Genomic DNA, 16,239 nt, shown 5'->3' on the forward strand with positions numbered 1-16,239 from the left:
AACCCACCTAATTGGACCTTTTACTGTTTTACTTTCCCTAGATAATTTTTACCCACATTTGGCCTCCCACTGTTCGTATTTTCAGCCTCCCAACTTGCCTAAAAAAAAAAAAAAATAAAAAAAAAAATTCATCTTGATCGGATTATCTTGGCTGGTATTTGACCTTTGCTTTAATTTTAAATACCTACATTACTCTTTTTTTTTTTTTTTTTGATAAGTAATTGCAATTTATTAAAAAGCGCAAAGGGGCGCAACCCTTATACACGGGAAGTATACAAGAGAACCCCTAAAAGGGACGAACAGAGAATAAATTTAAAAATTCTACATAAGTAAAAACACTCAAACTATGATGGGCCGCTGTCCAAAAAAATAATGTATTGAGCAACCGCTTCTGTAGCTCCACCATAGAAGTCTCTACATCTTCAAACAGTCGAGCATTCCGCTCCCTCCAAATACACCACAGCAAGCACAGAGGAGTTAACCGCCAAGCCTCTTTAACATGACCACACTCAATCGCCGCCCCCCAACTACTCAACAACTCCAACACCGTTCGCTGCATAACCCACTCAACCCCAAATAAAATAAGAACGTAGCTCCAAAGATCCTGGGCGACCTCACAGTGAAGCAACAAGTGATCAATAGACTCCCCACTCTTCTTACATAAACAACACCACTCAATTACTATAACATTCCTCTTACGCAAGTTATCATGCGTCAATATTTTACCCAAAGCAGCTGACCATACGAAGAAGGCCACCCTTGTTGGAGCCTTAACACGCCAAATATTCTTCCAAGGAAAATATGGAACAAATGGGCCATCTTTCCTAATAAGCTCTTTGTAGAAGGATCTCACCTCAAATAAACCTTTTTTAGAGGGATTCCACACTAACCTGTTACCCTCTCCTTGTCGAGCCGAAGTGGAGTATAGTCGATCGAAGAAAGAAAGGACCATATCCATCTCCCAATCCTGGATTTGTCGCGTGAAGAGAACATTCCATTGAATTACACCATTATGAACCACCAAATTATCTGCCACCATCGCATCTTTGTTCCTTACTATACTAAAAAGCGCTGGAAAGCATTGCTTCAAGGATGTATCCCCACACCACCAATCTTGCCAAAAGCTAATATTTGATCCATTCCCCACTTCAAAACGAACAAAATTGCGAAATTTCTCCCACCCCCTCCTTATATGTTTCTATACACCCACTCCAAAAGAACCCGAAACCTCTTTTGAGCACCACCCACCCTTTAAACTCTCAAATTTGGCATCAATCACCAAACGCCATAAAGCCTCTCTCTCCCTACCATATCTCCGCAACCACTTACCCAAGAGTGCTCGATTGAACTAGATGAGATTATGAACTCCCAACCCACCTGCATGCAAAGGTGTACAATTCTTGTTCCAATTCACTAGATGAAATTTGGTCTCATCACCAATGCCACCCCAAAGAAAATCCTTTTGAATTTTATCAAGACGATTAGCCACCCTGACTGGAATAGGAAACAAAGATAAGTAATAAGTGGGGATGTCGGAGAGCGTACTATTAATAAGAGTCAACCGGGCACCCTTTGACAAATACATCCGCTTCCAACCCGCCAACCTCCTTTCCATTTTTTCAATAACACCATTCCAAATAGAGGTGGACTTGTAAGAAGCACCCAACGGCAAACCCAAGTAAGTCATCGGCAAAGAAGCAACCCGACATCCAAGAAGATTAGCCAACCTTTCGACATCCTCTACACCGCCAATTGGAACAATTTCTGATTTTCCTAAATTAATTCTCAAACCAGAAGCTGCCTCAAAGCCTAAGAAGATACATCTCAGATGTCGAATTTGTTCTTCTTGAGCATCACAAAAGATCAATGTGTCATCAGCAAACAGCAAGTGATTCACAACTAAGGCCTCAGAAACCCTGGAACCCACAGAGAATCCTGTCAAATTACCCTGATCCAATGCAGCAGTCAACATCCGACTCAAAGCCTCCATAACCACCACAAACAACAGAGGAGAAAGAGGATCTTCTTGTCGCAAACCACGAGAGCTATTAAAAAAATTGGATGGGGTTCCATTTACAAGAATAGAGAATCTCACCGTAGAAATACAAAAACGTATCCAATCCCTCCATTTTTCCCCCAAACCACATCTCTGCAGCAAATAAAGCAAGAAGTCCCAGTTCACATGATCATAAGCCTTCTCCAAATCTAGCTTACACAAGAGTCCAGGTTCCTCTGATCGAATATGACTATCCACACATTCATTTGCAATAAGCACAGAGTCTAATATTTGTCGACCACCAATAAACGCATTCTGAGTGTTGGAGATAATCTTGCCCACAACAAACTTAAATCTGTTTGCAAGAACTTTTGAAATAATCTTGTAAATCCTCCCTAACAAACTAATAGGGCGAAAATCTCTCACATCCATGGCACCAGTCTTCTTAGGAATCAAAGAGACAAAAGTGGCATTCAAACTCTTTTCAAACTTGCCTCGAGCATGAAATTCTGCAAAAACATCCATAATGTCAGTTTTTAAAAAATCCCAACACTTCTGAAAGAAAGCCGCAGTGAATCCGTCAGGACCCGGCACCTTATCTCCATTCAAATCCCTGATTACATCCCACACCTCCTTCTCCTCAAACGCTCTTTCTAGCCAGATGCTCTCATCCGCATCAATGGATAAAAAAGATAGACCCTCCATCCTAGGCCGCCAAGAACAATTCTCCAAGTACAGATTGTTGTAAAAATGAACTAAATGCTCCTTAATCTCCGCAGGATTTCTGGAAGAACAAATTTGACATATGAGAAAAAATACCTACATTACTTGTCTGTTGTGTTTGGATTTACTTAATCCAAAAAAAAAAAAAAAAATTTGCTTAGGTTTATATTTTTCATTACTGCCTCTTAATGTTCATTGATCTCAATTGCACTTCATTTAGTGGTTTTACATTGCATGCATTTGCGTAGTGGTCGTCTAGTTACCCCTACCTCTAGTACCTCCACCATGGATCCGTCCCAATTTGAGGCCGTCACCCGTCAGTTAGCTCAATTAGCCTCTAACCAGCAACAATTGCAAACTGAATTAGTGGGTGTCCATAATGAGATGGTGGCTAACCATGAGGAGACCAGGGGTCTAGCTACTACGTTAAACAATTTGGAGGACATCCAACATGCTGGACGTGATGGTAGGAACCGGGGCCGTGATCATGAGCGCGAACGAGACCATTACCGTCAGGGTACTCAGTCCCCTACTCGTCATGAAGAGCGCTTATTTAAAAACATTAAGTTAACTGCCTTTACTTTTGATGGTTGTTTGGACCCTTGAGTTTTTACTCAATGGACTAGGGATATTGATCAATTCTTTAATTGGTATGGGATCCCCGAGACTAGGAGAGTTCAATTCGCCAGCTTGAAGTTAATTGGCATTGCCTAGCTTTTTTGGGAAACTGTAGAAGAGCTCCTCGAGAGGCGCAATGCGCCTCCTGTTGGAAGTTGGGAAGAAATGAAGCGTCGTCTGCAAGAGAAGTACTTACCCCAATCTTACAGGGGTAACCTGTTGGACCAATGGAATGCTCTTACATAGGGCAATCGACCAATGACTGAGTATGTCACTCAATTTGATGAATTGCGAATCAGGTGCCATGTAGTTGAGGATGAGGCCATGACTTTGAGTCGGTTCAGACAAGGCTTAAAAGATGATCTTAGACGCGAGCTTGTCCTTCGGGAAGTCAATACATTAGATCATGCGTATTCTTTAGTAAGAGATTATGAGTCGATTACTTGGACTTCGTATGGCAAGCGTAGTGATAATCGCCCTTCCGTTTCCCCAGCGCCCACTCTTCCCTCTAGGTCTATTCTAGGGCCACCACCATGTAGTTACCATGCACGGGAGAATAAGTTTAAAGGGCCAGAAATTCCTAAGACTTCCTCTTGCTTGCAGTATTTCAATTGTAAGGGATTTGGCCATATTTCAGCCAATTGTCCTAGTCGAGCCCTAATTATTGAGGAACGTGAGGATATTGTTGATGGGCCACTGGAAGATCAAGTCTATGAACCTAAGCTGGACGAGTTTGATGATTTGGTTGATGCTGAGGGCCCATTCTTAGGTTGTATCCGAACCCTTTCTATGGATTTAGGTCCTGAGCTCCCTGTTTCTGATACACCCTGGTTAAGTGTTGTCCGTTGTACCCTGACCCAATCCAAAGATGCTGATGACTGGCGTCGTCAGCTATTTTTCATACTTATATCAAAATCAATGGAAGGGTTGTAAGGTCATTGTGGATAATGGGAGTTGCATTAATGCCGTTTCGGTGACTACTGTGTCCCACTTGGGATTGCAACCAACTCCTCACCCTCAACCGTATAGCGTTTCTTGGGTTGATAATTCTTCCATAGCGGTGAAAGAACGTTGTCTGGTGCCTATCCAGTTCTTGGAATATAAGGACCACATATGGTGTGATGTCATTCCAATGGATGTTGGTCATGTTTTTCTAGGTCGGCCTTGGTTGTTTGATTTGGATGTGACCATCCATGGTCGATCCAATTCATGCTCCTTTGTGTTTAAGGGCAAGAAGATCCATCTGAACGCTTTACCCCCAACACCCATGGGTTTGCAGCTAGCAAAGAAAGGTATAGAACGTAAAGGGTTAAATATCATTAGCCCTACGGAGTTTGAGCGAACTCTCGTGGATGATGCTGTGGTGTTTGCTGTGGTTGTCATGGAGGTTCCTTTGGACTCTCCAATCATCTCCTCTATTGAGGCCCAATCTCTTCTTCAGGAATTTCAGGATGTCTTCCCTAAGGACCTCCCTGACCATTTGCCTCCTTTAAGAGACATTCAAAATGCTATAGATATTGCTCCAGGAGCGCCTCTTCCAAATTTGCCTCATTATAGGATGAATCCCACTGAGCATGCCGAGCTACTGAGACAAGTAGATGAACTCCTTCACAAAGGATTTATCCGTGAGAGTTTAAGCCTTTGTGCAGTTCCGGCCCTTTTGACTCCTAAGAAAGATGGTTCTTGGAGGATGTGCATCGATAGTCGTGCCATTAATCAGATCACAGTAAAGTATCGCTTTCCCATCCCTAGGCTTGATGATATGTTGGATATGATGGTTGGTGCCACAATATTTTCTAAGATTGATCTAAAGAGTGGGTATCATCAAGTTAGGATTCGTCCGGGTGATGAATGGAAAATTGCTTTCAAAATGAAGAATGGTCTGTATGAGTGGTTGGTCATGCCTTTTGGACTAACCAATGCTCTAAGTACTTTTATGATAGTAATGACACAAGCCTTTCGGCCTTTCATGGGAAAGTTCCTCGTCGTTTACTTTGATGACATACTCATCTACAGTAAAACCAAGGAACAACATCGAGATCATCTGACACAGGTTTGTTCTACTCTTCGTGCCACAAGTCTGTATGCTAATGTAAAGAAGTGTTCTTTCTACACTGACCAAGTTGTCTTCCTAGGATTCGTTGTCTCTTCTACAGGAGTTTCTGCTGACCCTGCAAAGATTCAGGCCATTGTTAGTTGGCCTGAGCCCAAGTCGATACATGACGTCAGGAGTTTTCATGGCCTAGCTACATTTTATCTTCGTTTCATCAAGGGGTTTAGCACTATCATGGCTCCTCTCACGGAATGCATGAAGAAAGGAGAATTCCAGTGGACACAGGAAGCAACTAAGGCCTTTAAGTTCATCAAGAAGCGAATGACGGAAGCTCTTGTTATGCGACTTCCTGACTTCTCCAAGGTTTTTGAGTTTGAATGTGATGCTTCCGGGGTAGGAATAGGTGGAGTCCTTAGCCAGGAACGCCACCCTGTTGCTTATTTCAGTGAGAAGTTAAATGATGCCAAACAACGATACTCCACATATGACAAAGAATTGTATGCAGTTGTGCAGGCCACAGGAGTTTGTTCTTTATTTAGACCATGAGGCCCTTTGCTACCTTAACTCTCAGAAGAAATCGAAGGATATTTTTCTCGAGTTGCAAAGCGGGCAGTCGAATACAGCGGACGGTTTCCGCCTTGAGGCTTGTTATCTCTTTAAAACCAACAAGTTGTGCATCCCTTGGACTTCAGTTTGGGACTTTATTGTCTGGGAAATTCATGCTGGAGGTTTGGCTGGACATTTTGGACGTGACAAGACCATAGAGGAGGTAGAACGTCAATTTTATTGGCCTCGCCTAAAGAAAGATGTGGCTAAGATACTCCTATTTTTGTGGTAGTCGACCGTTTCTCGAAAATGGCTCACTTTCTCCCTGTAGCAAGACTTCAGATGCGTCTAGGATCGCTAGGTTGTATTTTAGCGAGATTGTCAAATTGTATGGCCTTCCTAAGACTATTGTTTTTGATAGGGATGTTTGTTTCACTAATCATTTTTGGAGAACTCTGTGGCATATGGTGGTTACTAAATTGAAATTCTCCGCTGCTTACCACCCTCAGACGGATGGTCAGACTGAGGTTGTTAATCGCAGTCTTGACAATTTATTAAGGTGTCTAATCCAGGAAAATCTTCGAAATTGGGATTTGATCCTTCCTACAGCTCAAATTGCTTATAACAGTTCTGTGAATCGGTCTTTAGGTATGAGTCCCTTTGAGGTTGTTCATGGTTATAAGCCTAGGAAGCCGTTAGACCTTATTCCCATGTCCCCCCATGCTAGTGTGTCCATGTCAGCTGAAGCATTTGCACAACATCTTCATGACTTGCATATTGAGATCAATAAACAACTTGAAGCAAGTAATGCATCATATAAACTTAGAGCTGATTTGCATAAACGATAGGTTGAATTTAATATTGGGGATTATGTTATGATTCGAATTCGACTGGAGCGGCGTCCACCTGGATCCGCATCCAAACTGCAGGCTCGTAGTACTAGTCCTTTTAAAATTTTAAAGCGAGTTGGTCAAAATGCATATGTCATTGATCTTCCATCACATTTTGGTTACCACTCTACTTTCAATGTTGAGGATCTAGTTGCTTACAAAGGCCATTTTAACCCCTCCAATGATCCTTCTCTACCTCCATCTGTGGACCTTGACCCTGAACTTGTTGCCACCCCTACTCCAGTACCATCTATCCCAGCACACAAAGATAAAATTGATGCTATTTTAGATGAACAGATTGTGTTGACCAATGATGGAGAGGTGCAGCGTTTCTTTGTTCGTTTGGTAGATCGTCCTGATTCAGACTGTGCCTGGATTCCTAGAGAGCTACTCTAGCTGCTTGATCCAGATTTATTAGAGCTTTATTGGAGTTAGCAGGATCTTCCTCTTCCTAGAGCACCACACACCCGTTCCGGAGGAGTTGGTCGGGACATCCGATTCCGCCCTCCACTCACACGTGTTTATGGACGTCGAAAGAGGCTCGCTCAACTACTGAGCTTATGGTTGGGTGATTGACCGCAGTTTGTTGGGAGTTGACAACTCGATGGAGTCGAGTTTTTCTCCCACCCCGGGAGAGTTGATGCGGACATCTTGTTATTTTATTTAGTTATTTGGGTTGTAATAATGGGCTTCAATTATAGGCTTTATTTGTTTTAGTTATTTAGCCCACTCATAACCCTTCTAGGGTTTAATTAGGGTTGCTATTTACTATTTAAACACTGTTAACTGAAGACAAAGATAGTTTTTGAAGAATAATGATTATTTGAGTGTGCGTCGCTATTATTTCCTCTCTATTTTCTCTATCTTTCGGTTTCTTCTTTCTCCCTTTCTTAATTTCTGCTTCTTCTTTCTCTTGATTGCTTTCTTTTTTCCTCTGTTTACTGGTGCTACATCATTATATATGCTTGATATTGATGGACACGTTCATATATTTGACTCTCGCTTTAGCTTTATGATGTATTTTACCTAATGCAGGTGACACATATAACTTATTTGCCTTTCCCTCAGAGTGCAATTTCTCAGGTTTGAGATTCAGCCTTGACTTGGTGAAGATTATTAAGGAAGATTCAGAGAAAATCTTGGAAGGCTCTCCGATTTGCAAGTATATAACGCGTATCATGTTATGCACTCCTTTTCTAACTTTATGGTCCACTAGAAATTCTTGACATACTAATTTGGTTTGTATAAAATAACATGTTGTAATGGTTGTAAATAGTAATTTTTTTTGTAATTATGATGTCACTAATAAGATATTTTGTGTTTGAGCAATATGATCTAATTTGGGTGTAGCTTTTGATGGATGGAGTTAATGCTGGTCAGTATGCGTTGTGAGTATGTTATCTGATGTACCCAGCAAAAAGCTTTCTGAAAAACAAGATAAAAAATGAAAACTGCTAGAAGAATGACGGGTATTGTGTGATGTGTCCATGTTCTAGAAGGGATGTGATCTGTCCCTAATGAGCTGTCCTAGTTTGGAATATTGTACAAAGCTTCTAAAAATTTGAATGAATGAATGACAGATGGGGATGATAATTAAGCCCTCTTTCTCAAAAACGTTACGTAATATCCACGACAAAAAAGTTTCTAAACTATGGTCTAGTTTCAATGTGGGATCTAATCTGCACCCTCATAGGCTATTTTAGTTACTAATAAGTCTTATTTTTATATTTTCTGTTATCAGAAAGTTGCTGGGCTATTCCAAAGGCCTATGAGTCTTCTTTTATGTTTTGGGTCTTAAGTAGTTTTCTGTTTGGTTTAGTAGCTCTTTCTGTTTTTGTTTAGTAATCCTAGTCTTTAAAGGAAAACTGTTATGAATATCCTACATTAAGGTTTTTATATAATCTATCAAATCTGCAGATAGATTGGGGTCAGTACTTTCTTCAGCTTTTCTTAAAAATATTTGAGTGACTTCCTTTTCCTTTCTAGGTGTAATTGCTTAGGAGACCTTGGTGTGATTCTCCTGGGTTTATCTTCTATCTTCTATCTTCCTTTTTTATTTTTTTAGCCCTTTAATCTACCGTTCTACTATTGTTAGAAAAGTTTATTAGGGTTAAAAGTGTATGTTGGTGAACTAGATAGTTAACGGCGACAAGCTGTGATCTTGCTGTAGAGTCAAAGCTGCACCGAAGAACTGTTGTTATCGACTCGATGGCTCTGATCCGCGTGAATCAGATGGTGAGTGACTAGTTCTTGAATTGAATCCCGAGCGCCAAAGAGCAGAGGGATCCTGCTTGAGATAGGATGCCTCAGGGTAAAGGCCACAAGAAAAAGGTGGAAAGACAGAAAAGACCATAGAATAGCAATAGGAATGTTTCTGCTGCTATTCGACAACTTTCTCCGTGTACAAAGGCCCCCAGCTAAAGGTTAACAAAAGATTGAAAAACCCATGACAATCTCTATCTAAACGATATGAGAAGGGTCAGTCAAGGGCCACCAGAGTAACAAAGCTGGTGAATATCCGTGAGAGTGGAAGATAAAAAAGGTATAGGTAAGTAAGGCTTGCACTACACCTCTTTTAAGATCAAGGGGCGTTAAAGTATGTGAATTTGTTATAGGGGTATTTTGGTCTTTGTGTTGAACTATACAATATGTATATGTATTATAAGGTAAGGGAGGTTACTTAGTAACACATAGCCTGTTCTTCCTCTAGTTTTATTCTCATGCAGACCCTACAACATGGTATAAGAACCTAGGGTTTGATTACATCCCACACCCTTTCATTGCTTCCGCTCTTGTTTGCTGATCGAGGTATTGAGGACTTCTGAACTTTGGGCTTCATGCTTGTGATTTGGGGTAGATGGCACCGATGTCCCCGTCTTTAGTGGTGTGATGTCATTGTCAGCCCCGCCAAGAGTTTCGTCGTCGTCAATGGTTTTGGTGTAATCGGCAAAACCAATATTGTGGCTGCTAAGGTATTATTTCTACCCTGCATAGAAACAATTGATTAGTGTGTATGGTTGTGTTAGTCGGAGGTCTCTATGGTGGTCAGTGATGTCAATGGTGGTTAGAGAGCGTTGCAGTCGCCATTTACATTGTTGGTAGGTTGGATTGTCTTGCTTCGTGGTTGTCGGATCGCTTTGTGGCAGTCGTAGTTGGTCTTGCCGGCAAGTTTCCGGCGAGTAGTTGGAGACGAGCACCCTTGTTTGGGTTCTGGTTCTCGCTACTCCTTATCGGGAATAAGGATATCCTTATTGAGGATAAGAATTAATTAGGTGAAGTTTAATTTTAAGTGTTCTTCATACGTTTTTGGCCGGTTTTCTTTGTTTCTTGATTGGTTTCTTGTGTTTCTTGACTAGTTCAAGGTTGTTCTCTGTGTTCCTCAGTGTTTTCTGTGATGATTCAGGAGGCATTGATCGATTGAAACTGTTTTTGCAGCAGTGGTTTCATATGAAAGATTTGTGAAAACTTAGATTTTTTATGGGGATTGAAGTTGCTAGATCTCGGACATGTATGAATTTTATCTCAGGGAAAGTATGTACTTGATTTATTAGAATAGATGGGTCTTTTGGGTGTTCGTCCTGTTGACATTGCAATGGATCCTAATAAGAAATTACCAAAGGATGAAGGGGAATTATTTGAAGAACCTAGTTGGTAATGTCGTCTCGTTGGAAAGTTGAATTATTTTACTATTACTTGGCCAGACATCTCATATGCAGTTAGTGTTGTTAGTCAGTTCTTGGAGGCTCCTAGGGTTTCACATTGGGAAGCTGTTGCTTGTATTATTCGATATTTGAAAAGAGCTCCTAGTCTTGGGATATTGTACAGACCGAATGGACACCTCCGAGTAGAAGGTTTTACTGGTGCAAATTGGGCAGGTTCCCTCAGATCTACTACAGGATTTTAATTGTACATTTTTAAGCAATAATCTGGTCACTTGGAGAAGTAAGAAACAGACAGTTGTGGCATGGTCAAGTGCCGAAGCAGAATACAGGGCAATGGCTAATAATACTAGTAAGTTGACCTGGTTACAACATTTTCTCTAAGAGATTGGATTCTCAGCTCCTACTCCTATCCAATTGTTTTGTGATAACCAGGCTGGTTTATATATTGCATCTAGCCAGTTTTTCATGAAAGGACCAAGCATATTGAGGTTGATTGTCATTTTATTCTAGATCAGATATTTAGTGGAGATATATCTACACCATTCGTGAAGTCCGGAGATGAGTTAGCTGATTTACAAAATCCTTGTGTTGAAAGAATTTAGAGTTTATTTGTTCCAAGCTGCGCTTATATGATATATATGTTCCAGCTTGAGGGGGAGTGTTAGAAGAGTTTCTTAGGGTTAAAAGAGTATATTGATGGTAGGAATTTTTTTACAGGGGTATTTTGGTCTTTGTCTTGAATTTTACAGTATATATTATGAGTTAAGAGAGGTTATGTAGAAACACATAGCCTCTTCTTCCTCTAGTTTTCTTCCCATGCAAACCCTACAACAAACATCCATGAAATTCCTTCAAGATTCAACCTGTTTCTATTTCTATAATCTAACCATTCCTAGGCCCTTAAACATCAAATCCCATACAAGAAGTTTTCAAGATCTTATCAGGAAACCTAATCTAGTTCTGAATTTCGAATGCATTGAATTTGCGTTGGAGTAAGTTCTGCCTTGATTATTTCACACAGTGCGAGTTCTTACAAGAGTGTATTGACTTGGGAAGAGGGGTGAAAAACTTCTGAAAGAAGAAATTATTCTATCAGGTTTTCAAGATGATCTTGCCCATCTCTCCGACAATGTGATTTGTGTGTGATTGATTATGCAAGGAAATGTAAGAACTATTTCTTAATTGTGGAATAGTTGGAAGTTAATTTATGATTATTTCTTGATTCAAGAGTGAGCTGAGATGTAACATAAAAAAAGAGATCTATCATGTTCATTTAAGAAGATCTTGAAGATGCTATGAAATGGCTATGCAGTTTGAGATATTCATAAACTCTATAAAAAGAAAATCTACAATTTTCCATTCCATTCTAAATATAATCTTTGAATTGCCAAAATTGTACGCAAGAAGTGCTGGACAACAGGAGTAGAGAGTGGAACTAAACTGCCACTGGAGGAAGTTAGAAAGCCAGAACAGCATGTTAGTGAGTCAGAAATGCATGCAGGAAAGTTGAAAAGCAAGAAGAACCAGCAGCAGAGCTCAAACGATTGGTCAATGTAGCATGCTGGAAAACTAAAGGCAGAAGCTTTTGATGAGAAGAAAGCTACTGAATTGCTTGATGGCAGATTAAACATTAGAGTGAAGAAAAAGGGGTCAAATCTACTGTTGCAGGAAAATAAATCTATTAACCTGCTACTGTTCAGCATTGGATGGTGTCAAGTGCATCTCATCTATCCACATGTATTATTCTAGAACAAGAAGAAAGGAGGATAGTGTGATGAAAGAAGAGATTAAAGAGGTGGAGGCTGGGATTGCTGGACATGTTGTTTAAAGGGAGCTATTGAATAGGAATGCCATCACAATTCAAGTTCAAAATAATTTCAACAACATAATCCTTACAAGGAATAATCACAACTTGATTTTGTCATCCCTGACGAATTCAATATGTGGTTGAAAAGCACCATCCAATATCTTCATTGTTACCTCTGTTTAAGAAGGTGAAGTGGTGTCAAACTTGGCCTTGTGATTTTGTTTTAAGGATGCAAAGAAATTGAAAAGCTTGATTCTAAAGCACCTCAGAACACAAGGGCGTGTTTGTTTTAACTAGGGGAGAATGATGCCAGAAAAAAAGTTCATGGGAAAACAAGTTCAAAGATGAATATATATTTTAAAAAATATGCTCTAGTTTCAATGTGGGATCTGATCGGCACCTTTAGTAGGCTATTTTATTTACTAATAGGTCTTATTTTTATGGTTCTTTGCATTAGAAAGTTGTTGGTCAGTTCTAATTAAGTTTCAGTAAGGTGGGGATAATCTGGTAAATCTCTAGATTGGTTGGAATGGGCTGTACCAGAGGCCTTGGAGTCTTCTTTTGTGTTTTGAGTCTTTTTTCTATTTTGTGTTAGTAGTTTCTTACTTGCTTTTGTAATTATTATTTTTTATTTGAAATCTCTTTGCAGGAAAAGGATTAGGAATAATCTATTTAAAGGTTACTATTTAATTTATCAAATTCATATAGATCGAATTCTTTTAAAATATTAATTGAATGATTAAATACACAATCTTCTATAAGCTTAATACTTTAGGACAACCGATAGTTTAACAGGGTATCAGAATAGAGGTCCTGAGTCTGAACATGAATTCTACAGTTTAATCCCCATTTCAATTAAATATTTGGGGTAATTACCTTTTTCCCCCATGAACTACCAAAAAATGCGCGATGCCCCCATGAACTACCAACTCGACCAAAATAGAGCATTCAACTACCAAAGGCAACCATTTTTTCCCCTTCCGTCAATTAAAGGGGTTAAAAGAAACAGTCAACGGGTCATGTACCGTTTTACATGGGGGCATGTTGGAAGATGGTGGTAGTTCATGGGGGGAAAAGAGGAAGATGGTGGTAGTTCATGGGGGGAAAAGAGGAAGATGGTGGTAGTTCATGGGGGGGAAAGAGGAAGAAAATAAGGGTAAAACGGCGTGTGACGGTCACGTGACCTGTTGACCGTTTATTTTAACCCCTTTGACTAACGGAAGGGGGGAAAATGGTTGTCTTTGGTAGTTGAATGCTTTATTTTGGTCGAGTTGGTAGTTCATGGGGGCATCGCGCATTTTTTGGTAGTTTATGGGGAGAAAAGGTAATTACCCCTAAATATTTCATGAGTTAGACCTTACTTGTAAATGAGAAGTTTGAGAGTTTGAACCCACGCGTGAAAGAGAGTGTTAGAATATTAGCTAGATGATTAAATTTACAATTTCCTATAAGTTTACGCTTTTGTGACAATTGGTAATTTAATAAGTTTAATAAAATTTTAGTAGCTCTTCTTAGCGTTTTCAGGGTGAGGTTGCATTCTTCCTTGGCATGATTGCAATTATTATTATTTAGGAAATCTACGTATGATTGCCCAGGATCATCTTTTGTTTTTTGAATATTCCTGTCTAGGTTTGTTGTGCCGCCACAATGAGTGCAAAATATCTATAATTTGGTTCTTGCTTCTTCTTCTTCTTCTTCTTCTTCTTCTTTTTTTTTTTTTTTTTTTTTTTTTTTTTTTTTTTTTTTCTAATTGAAAAGAAGACTTAAAAGGAACCTAAAATTGTGAGATTAAGTTACGTGCTAGATTTAAGAAGAGGAGAGATGATTTGGCTTGCTGAGATCATGTGTAATTTGAGTTGAACAAAAACTTCATGTATCTTTTATAGCCACAAGTCTAATTAACCCCTTTTTGCAGAATCTTTGATCATGGTGTGCATGACAACAAATGCATGAGACATCAGTTTGAAATGTTGTATGTGAATGTTAGCATATTTTATTCTTATTGTTGGTGCATCTGGGTAACAGAAAGGATGGCTCTTTGCTGGTTCTTCAAATCAATGATTTGAATGATTTTGAATATCAGTCAAAGAATGCAATTTTTCTCTTCTTATGTTGACAGAGGGTGCTGGATGGTACTGATTGATGCGGCAAAAGGATGTGCAACCGAACCACTAGATTTATCAAAGCATCCTGCAGATTTTGTTGTTATCTCCTTCTATAAGGTGTGTGTATAAGTGCAAAATTTATCAGTAAGAAAATACTACATTAAGGTATTGATTTTTGTCTCCATATTGTTTTTGTAAAGCTATTTGGCTATCCAACTGGACTTGGAGCTCTCATTGCTCGAAATGGTAAGCATTTGATGCTGAAAGATTGATATTGTTTTGAAAGTATCATGTGGTTTAAAAGGCTTTTGCGTTTCTTATGTGAACATTCTCCCATATACTGCATAAGTTGTTATATTGCTTTTATGGGCCAGATATAGAGTTCATCAATTCTTTTCAGTTGTTTTTTACCCCTGGTTCTTGCTGAATATGCTACTTTACATTCTTACAGGTATCCACTCAGGTTTAGTAGTTCTTTATTTTATTTTATTTTATTTTTTTATTATTTTTCATATATATATATATATATATATATATCATATGAAAGTTATCCACTCGGTATTCGTCGGATTCCAAGATATTCTCGGAAGATGAAGGATGCGAAGTTGATCGGATTGATTGCTGACTCCGTGGAGGCAACCACTGTCTCCCCCCGGCGAAAGGCTTTCTTCGGCGGGGTTTCTTGGTCCGAGTCCTGCAGTGCAGGTTATCTTATATTAGGAGTGTTCGTTCTTGTTGGGGTAAAGGCAAAAAGACTATTCATGGTATGTAGTCTAGGGTGTTGTTGGCAGGTTTACGGTTTAGGCTATGGGTCTTGGTTTCTCGGCTGTTTGTAGGGTTTTGTGGGTTTTCTCTTTATTTTTTTTGTTTTTTTTGGCTTGCTCATGTTTGGTTTTTTTTTTTTTTTGTATACTTCTTGTATGCTTAGGGGTGCCTTATGCTTTTTATATATTTCTTTGATTACCTATAAAAAACAAGAGAAAGGTATCCAGATGACATCGAGCGTAGTAATGAAGAGGTCCTTGGTGAATATTCATTTCTCTTAGCACCAGAATTATCTTTTTGAGACATTGTCGGCGACCATGTTACAAATGGTCATGGATGAGGTTATACTTTTTCTTTTGAATAGCGTGCTTCCTGTCGAAGATAGTAAACTGATAGGATTTTTCTCTGACAAGTAAATCAATAAATCAGTGAAATGCAGAAGTGGTGCAACCTAGTACATATGGGAGTATACAGGAGAAAACACTGGGAAAAATAAAAGGGAATAAAAGAATATAAGTAAAAAAAAAAACTACTTGCTAAAATTCAAGAGGAAATGGTGAGGTGCATCCATCTAAACATACAGTGATCTCAGAGTAAGAAGCTTCTTTCCAGCACTAATAGTTCACAGCCTTCAAAAGCCAAACGTTCCTTTCAGGTGTACCCATAAGAAACAAAGGGATGGCCTTCAAAACTCACTAATTTGGTACCTCCCAAAATGCCACCAACTTGTAGAACAGTTTTAAAATGTTGCCAAAGTACCAGTAACAACTCTGTTGATTTCATTTATCCTTTACATATTCTCAGAAATGGTTCTGAGGAATATTGAGAGACAGACATACGAGTGGCCCGGGTGGAGACAAATTCCAAGGAAATTCACACCCATAAGCACATTTAGAGCTGACGGATGAAAGGTTTAAGTTCTTGAAATAATCTCAGTAAGTGTGCATACTGAGTATCATACCGCAGTCTGCACATTCCAAGTACTTCATATTAGAAAAAGAAGAGCTGCTATAAAACATTATTTTCTAATATACAAGCCAATGCAAATGTAAAAGTATGCTTGGTAGGTAGTTG

The 16,239-nt window shown here is 39.3% G+C and overlaps 1 protein-coding gene across 5 annotated transcripts in view; it reads left to right on the top strand.

Moving 5' to 3' along the window:
- LOC133874895 (molybdenum cofactor sulfurase) overlaps positions 1 to 16,239 on the top strand; it is a 103,100-nt gene that overhangs the window by 28,386 nt on the left and 58,475 nt on the right. For 4 of the 5 annotated variants that reach the window (XM_062312794.1, XM_062312790.1, XM_062312789.1 and 1 more), the window contains exons 6-8: positions 7,862 to 7,988; positions 14,415 to 14,517; positions 14,601 to 14,646. In XM_062312794.1, coding sequence (XP_062168778.1) covers positions 7,862 to 7,988; positions 14,415 to 14,517; positions 14,601 to 14,646 — 276 coding nt within the window. The remainder of the gene's footprint in view (positions 1 to 7,861; positions 7,989 to 14,414; positions 14,518 to 14,600; positions 14,647 to 16,239) is intronic. The other variant, XM_062312791.1, reaches the window with a different exon arrangement.

The sequence above is a fragment of the Alnus glutinosa genome, chromosome 8, assembly GCF_958979055.1.
Source record: "Alnus glutinosa chromosome 8, dhAlnGlut1.1, whole genome shotgun sequence".
Lineage (NCBI taxonomy): Eukaryota > Viridiplantae > Streptophyta > Magnoliopsida > Fagales > Betulaceae > Alnus > Alnus glutinosa.